The sequence below is a fragment of the Grammomys surdaster genome, unplaced genomic scaffold (assembly GCF_004785775.1).
Source record: "Grammomys surdaster isolate TR1022 unplaced genomic scaffold, NIH_TR_1.0 184, whole genome shotgun sequence".
Classification (NCBI taxonomy): Eukaryota; Metazoa; Chordata; class Mammalia; order Rodentia; family Muridae; genus Grammomys; species Grammomys surdaster.
The window spans coordinates 1,736,257-1,747,683 of NW_021604629.1; the positions used below are offsets into that span (position 1 = coordinate 1,736,257).

The following is an 11,427-nucleotide window of genomic DNA, read 5'->3' on the forward strand; positions in this document are numbered from 1 at the left end:
TGCCTCTAGTAAAGGAATTATTGCAAGTAGGCTCAATTTCTAAAATTTCCAGTATTCCCCAAAAGCACTACAATTTGCAAATGATATGGGATTTTTGGGAAATTTTAATATCCAATCTGATCCAGGTGGTGGTATGGCTTGCCTTTGATCTAAGTACTCTGGAGACAGAGACAAACAGATCTGTGAGTTCAAAGACAGCTTGTTCTACATCATGAGGTCTAGGATAGCCAGGAGATCCCTGTCTAAAGAAACCTAACAACAACAAATAAAGATCTTGTCTATAACATGCTTAATAATAAACAACCTTAAAAAATATTAAAGTAACATCAAAATTATGTTTAGCAATACCTATTTATATAATTAGATTTTTTCTCTTAATTTAGAAAACTTAAATTGACTTTATTAAAATTCTAGTTTTTCTTGTATAATGGAATTAGATCATCCATGTTTATTGAAGAGCTTGTCACATGCTAACACTATCATCAATCTTTTCCATCAGAGTCATCCCTTTAATCTTACATCAAGAGACGTTTATTAATAAACTAAGTCTTTCTAAATAACAGATGTCTCTAAGAAAATGTATTTTTACCAAACTGTTTCTTGAGTGCACCCTTGATCTCTTTATTTCTGAGGCTATAAATGAGGGGGTTCAACATGGGTACCACCACCATGTAGAACACAGACACCACCTTGTTCTGGTCTGTGGAGTAGCTGGACTTGGGCATCACATAAATAAATGTAATGGTTCCATAGAACAGAGTGACTGCAGTAAGGTGGGAGGTGCATGTGGAAAAGGCCTTCTGTCGACCCTCTGTGGAGTGCATCTTCAGGATGGTGATGAGAATGTAGATGTAGGAGACAACTATTACAAGCACAGTCACCATAATGATGGAGCCAGCTGTGAATGAGGGAACAACTGCAGGGACACTGACATCAGAACAAGATAGTTTTACTAATGGGGCAAAATCGCAGAAAAAGTGATTGACTCTATTTGGTCCACAAAAGAGAAGAGAAAAGAAGGAAAATGTGAAGGAAGAGGCATTAAGAAAACCCCCTATATACGATCCTACAAGCAGCTGGACAAAAACTTGTGTGGACATTTTGTTTGAATAAAGCAGTGGGCTACAAATTGCTATAAACCGATCATAAGCCATGGCAGCCAGAAGGAAACATTCAACTGTCCCAAAGAAAACAGCTGAACCAAGCTGGATGCCACATCCAAGATATGAGATGGTGTTTTTCTCTACCAGGAAGTTGACAAGCATGTTGGGTGTGACAGAAGATGAATAGCCTATGTCAGCAAAGGCCAGGTGACTCAGAAAAAAGTACATGGGATGGTGGAGCTGGGAAGAGACTCTGATGAGAAGGATGGTGCTGAGGTTCCCAGACACAGTCACCAGGTAGATGCACAGGATGATGTTGAAGAGGACAACTCTAAGGACTGGGTTATCTGTTAATCCCAATAAAATGAATCCTGTCACTGTAGTGTGGTTCCCATCCTCCAGGAAAGCCATGGAACAGTGTAGCTGAGCCTAGATGAAGTCTGTGATGGAGAGAGTACAGGGAAGGATTTATAAGTGAGTAGTTTCAGTTTCTTTAGTGCACAGATAATTCAAATATATTTAAATGTATCCAAGCATCCATACTTATTTGCCTTCCAGAATGAGTCTGCATTTTAAATTGGTTAGCAGTACACGAAAAAACTTTTCCTCACATATGCCTTTTACTTTTTCTGTTATCTTGTTTAACCAATTGTACCTTAAACTGAAATACAAAAAATATAATGTCAATAAAAATTAACAAAAATGAATCCTGGTTCTATTAGGGAAAATGCATAGTTTTATAGGAAAGAATTGGATAGTACCTGATATTTTACATGCTTCTTAAAATAACAAGTATAAATATCTGAGAATAATCTAAGAAATATGTATAGATATACATAGGTAATTTATGAAATTGCAATGTTTGTCACATTATTAATAAAATATAAGATTTTCATGTAATATTATTTACATCAGGATTTTAATATCTTTGGAAGAGATTGTTTAACTTACATTTAGTTTATGTAACATTCAGTAAAGTTAGAATTAGAAGCCAAAGCTAATTGAAACCAATTACTTATCAGCTACATAATAATATATTTAAATAATAATAATTTTAGACTCCAATAAACCAAAAATGATTGGAATGGGTTTTTTGTAAAAATTTTTAAGAGTTTTCTACATAAATAAGTTTATTACTCAAACAACAACTAGGCAGGAATTTTAATTTATCAATAAAATTATCTATTTTAAATTTTTAGATATTGTCCTATTTTTAAAGAAAAATATTTTGCCAAATAATTTGATATATCTATAGAATTATTATGAAAACATAACAGATACTTAACCCATGGCTAAAACAGATTTATTTTGATACAATAAATACTTTTCTCAGATCATACATGAAAATGATTCAGCCAAATTCATTACGAAAAGCCAAAGTCCTACCTGAAATGAGAACTAATTCTTCCTTCAGAGTAAAGTAAATGTTGTGTGGTTATGTTACCATCCTTTAGTTTTTGTTTCCTTTGGGGACCAATCTCTGAAGATGCTAAAGATTCAAATGTGAATTTTGAAATTATCATGGAGCTTTATTATTTCTTCTGATGGATATTGAGTGATTCAATTCACAGGCAAGAATACCTAAGCTCCCAAGCTCCTGTCAATTCTCAAGAGGTCAATTTGTTATTTTGTTTTGTCTAGGTGTTCATGCATAGTGCTGTATGATTTGTTCACTATTTACTACATAATCATATAACAAATTTTTCTAAGAACAATTATTTCTTTTACTGTGATATTGCAATAAATTAATAATGCTAAACATCAACTATAAAAACTATAACTACATTCATTCATTCAATATATATTTATCAATAAATATTTAACTGGTCATCTTTAGCATATGCCATCCAGTACCCCAAGGGAACATAAAATGAAACTTTATATAAAAAGTTAAATTTTAAATAACAAATATTTTGAGATTTCCATCATTGTATATGAAGTCAGAAAACAGATGTCTTAAAATTGCATAAAGAAGTAGAATTTTAAAATGACTTGGATGACCCCAACAATGGAAATACAATCCAAGTTTCATGCTTGAGTAGAGCTCTTGATGTAGCTAGGTCAAGTGATAACACTAACTCCTCAGCCCAAAGACTCAGTGATACTCTAGTTCTCTTGCAAATCCTAATTGCAGGACCACTTGTATCCCTGTTATTGGAGTGGTGCTTTGACAATCACTACAATAATAGCAGCCAAATATTCCTATTTGCCTACCTTTATACTATTATTACACTAAGCAATTTATATAGAGAGAATATCTACAGGATGTTAGGATGCAGATGCTTTTCTTATTCTCATTTTTCAATTGTTATAGCACAGATTGAGGGACAAAATGATTTCTACACTGTGATTCTGACTCCTATAATCTAATAGTGGATTGGTAATTACATCTTTTAAAAATCAAAAACTAAAAAAATAAAATAAAATAAAAACAGAAAACATAAAAGGCAAGTACAAAATCAGAACACAATGAAATTCATCATTATCAGAAATGAGTTATCCCACCACAAGCCCTGGATACCTTAATACCCCTGAAACATAAGATGATGACCTAAAATCCCATATAATGAAGATGATAGAGGCCTTTAAGGCTGTTGTAAATGACTCCCTTAAAGAAATATGGGAAAACACAGGCTAACAGGTAGAAGTCCTTAAAGAGGAAACACATAAATCCCTTAAAGAAGAAAAAAAAACAATCAAGCAGGTAAAGGAATTGAACAAGGAAGTCCAAGAGGTAAAAATGGAAATAGAAACAATAAAGAAAACACAAATGAAGGCAACCCTAGAGATGGACAACTTAAAAAACAGACCAGGGGCTAAAGATGCAAGCACAAGTATCAGAATATAAGAGACAGAAGAGAGCATCTCAGGCCTAGAAGATACCATAGTAGATACTGACACAATAGTCAAAGAAAAGACAACTTGCAAAAGCTCCCAACACAGAAAATCCAGGAAATTCAAGACACAATGAAAAGAACAACCCTAAGAATAAGAGGAGTAGAAGAGTGTAAGATCCCCAGTTCAAAGGGTCAGAAATCATCATCAAAAAATTAAAGAAGAAAACTTCCCTAACCAAAAGTAGGAGATGGCCATAAATATACAAGAAGCCTAAAAGACAGCAAATAGATTGGACAAGAAAAGAAAATCCTCCCTTTACACAGTAATCAAAACACTAAATGGACAGAAAAAAAGAAAAAACATTAAAAGCAGTAAGGGGGAAAAGCCATATAACATATAAAGGCATACCTATCAGAATTACACCAGACTTCTCAACAGAGAGTCTAAAAGCTAGAAGAGGCTTGACAGATGTCATACAGACCCTAAGAGAACACAGCCCAGGCTAAGCAGCAAAACACTAAAGCACCATAGATGAAGAAACCAAGTTATTCCACGAAAAAAAAAACAAATTTAAACAATACCTTTCTACTAACCCATCCCTGCAGAGAATACTACAAGGAAATCTCCAACAAAAAGAGGGTAACTACACTCAAGAAAACACAAGAAATATTTCACAACAAACCCAAAAGAATGGAACAATACACACATAATATCACCTCCAGAAACAAAAATGAGAGGAACAAAGTATCATCTATCTGTAATATCTCTCAATATCAATGGACTCTATTCTCCAATTAAAAAAAAAGCACAGGCTAACAGACTGGGTATGTAAACAGGAGCCAGCATTTGGCTGCGTTCAAGAAACACACCTGAATAACAAAGACAGACACTACTTCAGAGCAAAAGGCTGGAAAAATGTCTTGCAAGCAAATAGTCCCAAGAAACAAGCTGGAGTTGACAATCTCATATTGAATAAAATAGATTTTCAACCAAAAGTTATCAAATGAGATGGAGAAGGACACTTCATATTCAACAAAAGATAAATCCACCAGGAGGAAGCTTCAATTCTGAACCTCTATGCCCCAAATACAAGGGCACTCACATTCATAAAAGAAACTTTACTAAACCTCAAAAAAAAAACACAATGAACTTGACACAATAAAAATTGAAAAAAAAATGAAAAATTCAACCCCCCCCACACTCTTACCAATGGCTAGGTCATTGAAATAGAAACTAAACAGAGACACAGTAAAACTAACAGAAGTTATGAAGCAAATAGGTTTAAGAGATATCTACAGATATTTCACACCAAACAGAAGAATATATCTCCTTCTCATCACCTCATGTAAACTTCTCCAAAATTGACCATATAATCAAAGACAAAGCAAGCCTCAACAAATATAAAAAGGTTGAAATAATCCCATGCATTCTATCAGATCACCAAAGATTATGGTGGTCTTCAATGACAATAAAAACAAAAGAAATCCCACATACTCATGGAAACTAAACAGCTCTTTACTTAGTGATAACTTGTTCATGAAAGAAATGAAGTAATACATGTCAAACCAAATGCCAACATCAAATTAAATGTTGAGAAACTAGAAGCAATCCCACTGAAATCAGGGACAAGACAAGATCACCCATTCTCTTCCTATGTATTCAATATTGTACTCAAAGTTCTAGCTAGAGCAATTAGACAACAAAAGGAGATCAAGGGGTTAAAAATTTAAAAGGAAGAAGATAAAGTATCACTATTTGCAGACTATATGGTAGTATATATAAGTGACCCTCAAAATTCCATGAGAGAACTCCTATAGCTGATAAACAACTCTAACAACATGGATGGATATAAAATTAACTCAAACAAATCAGAAGCCTTCCTTTATACAAATGATAAATGAGCTGAGAAATAAATTAGAGAAGCACCACCCTTCACAATAGCCACAAATAGTATAAAATATCTTAGTGTAACTCTTACCAAGCAAGTGAAAGAAGTGTGCAACAAAAACATGAAAGCTCTGAAAAAAAAGAAACCAAAGAAGACCTCAAAAGAATGAAAGATCTCCCATCCTCTGAATTGGTAGAATTAACATAGTGAAAATGGCCATTTTATCAAAAGCAATATACAAATTAAATGCAATCTCCATCAAAATTCCAACACAATTCTTCAGACATGGAAAGAGAAGTTCTTTTTCATATGTGAAAACAAAAATGAAGGATAGTCAAAATAATTCTCAATAATAAAAGATCTTCAAGAACATGATCCTTCCAGTTTCCATCTGTGCCCTGGAGTTGACCCTGTGCCACAACTATTTGGACTCCAATCCCACCCAGAGAGAGCTGGTCTCCCAGGAAGGCTGACACACCTAAGATCACAAATGAGACCACCACTAATTGGCCCAATACCAGGCCCAAATGGGAATCACCTAAGACAACAGTACCCAGGAATCACTGAGCAGTTGGGGACATGATTTATCTGGTTTCTGTGTATGCCATGGAGCTGATCATGTGTCACAGGAATCCGCACCCTAATCCCACCAAAGAGAGCTTGTCTCCCAGGAGTGCTGACATACCTAGAGCCCTGGGCTCATGGTCTCACAGGAGGTACAAGTTCCAGTCAGAGACAGCAAGACCAGCTAACAGATAACCAGATGATGAGAGGAAAGCACAAGAACATAAGCAACAGAAACCAAGTCCATTTGGCATCATCAGAACCAAGTTCTCCCAACACAGTAAGCTCTGGACACCCCAACCCACCAGAAAATCCAGACTCTGATTTAAAAATCACATCTTATGATGATGATAGAGGACTTTAAGAAGGACATAAATAACTCCCTTAAAGAAATACAGGAGAACAGAGGTAAACAGGTAGAAGCCAATAGAGGAAAGACATAAGTCTCTTTTAAAAAAAAATACAGGAAGACACAGGTGAAGGAATTGAACAAAATCATCCAGGATCTAAAAATGGAAATTAAATCAATAAAGAAATCAAAAAGGAAGACAATCCTGGAGATATAAAACCTAGGAAGAAGAACAGGAGTCATAAATGCAAGCATCAGTAGTAGAATACAAAAGATAGAAGACAGAATCTCAAGTGTAGAACATACCATAGAAAAAATTGACACAACAATTAAACAAAATGCAAAATATAAAAAACCCCTAACCAAAAACATCTAGGAAATCCAGGACACAATGAGAAGACCAAACCTAAGGATAATAGGTATAGAAGAAACCTAAGATTCCCAGCTCAAAGGGCCAGTAAATAATGTCAACAACATTATAGAAGAAAACTTCCCTAATCAAAACAAGGAGATGACCATAAACATACAAGAAACCAACAGAATCACAAATAGATTGGACCAGAAAAGAAAATATTCCCATCACATAATAATAAAACACCAAATGCACAAAACAAAGAAAGAATATTAAAAGCTGTGAGGGGAAAAAGGTCTACTAACATATATATAAAGGCAGACCTATCAGAATCATACCAGACTCCTCAACAGAGAGTCTAAAAGCAGAAGATCATTGGCAGATGACATAAAGGTCCTAAGAGAACACAAATGCCAGCCCAGGCTACTATACCCAGCAAAAATGTCAATTACCATAGATGGAGATATTCCATGACAAAACCAAATTAACACAATATCTTTCCACAAATCCAGCCCTACAAAGGATAATAGACAGAAAACTCCAACACAAGGAGGGGAATTATAACCTAGAAAAATCAAGAAAGTAATCTTTTTTCAACAAAACTAAAAGAAGATAGCCACACAATCATAATTCCACCACTAACAACAAAAACAACAGGAAGCAACAATCACTATTCCTTAATATCTCTTAACATCAATGGACTCAATTCACCAATAAAAAGTCATAGACTAACAGACTGAATACATAAACAAGATCCAGCATTTTGCTACATACAGGAAAACATATCTGTTGCAAAGACAGACACTACTTTAAAGTAAAAGGTTAGAAAAAATTTACCAAGTGAGTGGTCCCAAGAAACAAGCTGGAGTAGCCATTTTATTAGCGAATAAAATCAACTTTCAACCAAAAGTTATTAAAGAGATGAGGACAGACATTTCATACTTATCAAAGGAAAAATCTACCAAGATGAATTCTCAATTCTGAACATCTATGTCCCCAAGGCTAGGACACCCACATTCATAAAAGAAACTGTGCTAAAGCCGAAAGTGCATATTGAACCTCACACAATAATAGTAGGAGAATTACACATGGAAGTTGAATAACTCTTTAATCAATGATATCTAGATCAGACAAGAAATTAAAAACTTTTTAGAATTTAATGAAAATGATGGCCCAATATATCCAAAATTATGAGATACAATGAAAGCAGTGCTAAGAGGAAAACTCAATTCTGAGTGCCTCCATAAAGAAATTGGAAAGAGTATACACTAGTAGCTTAATAGCACATCTAAAATCTCTGGAATAAAAGCAAGCAAATATAGCCAAGAGGAGTAGATGGCAGAAAATAATCAGACTCAGAGCTGAAATCAACCAAGTAGAAAAAAAGAGAACTATACAAAGAATTGACGAAACCAGGAGATAGTTCTTTGAGAAAATCAACAAGATAGATAAAACCTTAGCCAGACTAACCAGAGGGCACAGAGACAGTATCCAAGTTAACAAAGGCAGAAATGAAAAGGGAAACATAACAACAGAAACCAAAGGAATTCAAAACATTACAGATCCTACTACAAAAGCCTATACTCAACAAAACTTGAAACTCTGAATGAAATGGATAATTTCCTATAAAGATACCAAGATCCAAAGTTATATCACAATCAGATAACCAATTTTTTGAGAGGAGCTGATTTCATCTTATATCTTACAGCACATTATGAATGATAGTCAGGACAGGAAATCAAACATGAACTTGGAGAGAGTCATTGAAGAAGAGGTCATGAAGGAATAGAATTACTATCTTGTGCAGACTGGTTTCTTATTCCAGCTGTTGATGGATGGCACTTGCAATCATAAATCATCAGTCAAGAAAAGATTCAATGATTTTTGCTTACTAGACAATCTGATAGTGACATTTTCTCCACTGAAGTTTCCTTTTCCAGTTTGACTCCTGGTAGACTATATTGGATAGATAAGAAAGAAAGAAAGAAAGAAAGAAAGAAAGAAAGAAAGAAAGAAAGAAAGAAAGAAGGAAGGAAGGAAGGAAGGAAGGAAGGAAGGAAGGAAGGAAGGAAGGAAGGAAGGAAGGAAGGAGAGAGAAAACAAGAGAAAGGAAGAAATGAGAAAAAAAACAAAAGAAAGGAAGGAGAAAGAGAGGGAGGGAGGGAGGGAAGGAGGGAGGGAAAGAGGGAGGGAGGGAGGGAGGGAGGGAGGGAGGGAGGGAGGGAGGGAAGGAAGGAAAGAAAGAAAGAAAGAAAGAAAGAAAGAAAGAAAGAAAGAAAGAAAGAAAGAAAGAAAGGGATTTTCTCAAAGAACCAGCTCCTTGTTTTGTTGATTCTTTGTATAGTTCTTTTTTTTCTACTTGGTTGATTTCAGCCCTGAGTTTGATTATTTCCTGCCTCTACTCCTCTTGGGTATATTTGCTTCTTTTTGTTCTAGAGCTTTCAGGTGTGCTGTTAAGCTGCTAGTGTATCCTCTCTCCAGTTTCTTTTTAGAGTCATTCAGAGCTATGAGTTTTCTTCTTAGCACTGCTTTCATTATATCCCATAAGTTTGGGTATGTTGTGCCTTCATTTTTATTAAATTCCAAAAAGTCATTAATTCCTTTCTTTACTTCTTCCCTGACCAAGTTATCATTGAGTAGAGAGTTGTTCAGCTTCCATGTGTATGTTAGATTTTGGTTGTTTTTGTTGTTATTGAAGACAAGTCTGTGGTTATCTGATAGAATGCATGAGATTATTTAAATCTTCTTGGAAAAAAAATAAAAAACAAACAAACAAAATAACAGAAAAGACTGGACTCCCAGGAGCTCTAACTCACCCAGGACTATAGGTGAATAGGCCGCAAACCCCACCGGCAAACAGGGAGTAATTTAGGACCTGAGGGAACCCAGGAACTCCCTCAAGGCCAGTGGCTTGGGACACTTCTGGTCTGCAGCTGCGTCTGCAACATAGGATAATAGGATCACAGGATCTCAGGAGCTTGGGAACACCATGATTTCAGGATCCCAGGAACAGCCTGACTCCCAGGAGCTATCACAACCAAAATCTCAGGATCACAAGATTACAGAGACAGCTGGGCTCTGAGGAGTTCTGATATAACCAAGATAACAGGACAGACAGGCTCCAGTCAGAGACAATAAGTAAAGGTAGCACTAGAAATAACCAGATAGCAAAAGGCAAGCACAAGAACATAAACAACAGAAACCAAAGTTACTTGGCATTATCAGAACTTAGTTCTCCCACCGTAGCAAGTCCTGAATACCCCATGACACCAGAAGAGTACGATTCAGATTTAAAATCACTTCTCATGATGATGAAAGAAGACATTAAGAAGAACATAAATAGCTCCCTCAAACAAAAACAGGAGAACACATGTAAACAGGTAGAAGCCCTTAAAGAGGAAACACAAAAATCCCTTAAAGAATTACAAGAAAGCACAACCAAGCAGGTAAAGGAATTGAACAAAATGATTCAGGACATAAAAATGGAAGTGGAAACAATAAAGAAATCACAAAGGGAGACTCTCCAGGAGATAGAAAACCTAGGAAAGAGATCAGGAGTCATGGATGCAAGCATCACGAACAGAATACAACAGATAAAAGACAGAATCTCAGGTGCAGAAGATACCATAGAAAACTGTGGGGCTGCAAAGGGATGATTTGGTCTCCCCAGTAGAGCACTGGGTTTGAGATAGCTGGAGACCCAACAGGGACATGGCCTGTCAGAGATGGCACTTATCTCCCCAAGCTCCCAGATTCCAGACCCCTCCCACATGTGACCTATATCTCCATTAACCTGTTCCTTGCAGACATGTTTGGCTCAGAGTAGCCCTCCCAGAGAGGTTTGCATCATCCAAGTAGAAAGCATGACTAACAGATTTCCATATTCATGAGTCACCTAAGGTGAGGGGCCTGGGGGCATAGCTAATTAGGTTATTCCCACCCAGTTCCTCCTCTTTCCCCCTCCCTATTTAAGCCAGCCCCCCTGGCTTCTACGGAGGATGCACACATCTAGACCCAACTACCACGCCATGAAAAATAAATTTCTTGGAAATCCTTGGAAATCTACGGACTCCACGTGTCTTCTGGGGCCTGCTGCTTCCAAGGATTCCAGCATCTGGAACCTTAGACCTTCTCATGTATGTGGGACCCGTCTGGGAACCACCAGCATAGAAGCTCCCAAGAATCTGCCTCTACTGCAGTCCCAGAGCACTGCATGGGCACCGGGCTGCTGTTGCAAGGCTTTTACTCCAGACTTTCTCCTGTATGTGGGACCTGCTGCTGCCCGACCATGCAGGCCTGGGCCATGCAGGCCTGGGCCATGCAGGCCTGGGCC

General features: G+C 36.5%; 1 protein-coding gene and 1 pseudogene across 1 annotated transcript; one reads left to right on the plus strand and one right to left on the minus strand.

Moving 5' to 3' along the window:
* Nucleotides 1-569: 569 nt before the first annotated feature.
* Nucleotides 570-1,514, minus strand: LOC114621717 (olfactory receptor 502). Its single transcript, XM_028768075.1, has one exon. It carries the CDS (start codon nucleotides 1,512-1,514, stop codon nucleotides 570-572), a length of 945 nt encoding a protein of 314 aa, XP_028623908.1.
* Nucleotides 1,515-11,092: 9,578 nt separating this feature from the next.
* Nucleotides 11,093-11,427, plus strand: part of LOC114621670 — a 27,129-nt pseudogene continuing 26,794 nt past the window's right edge.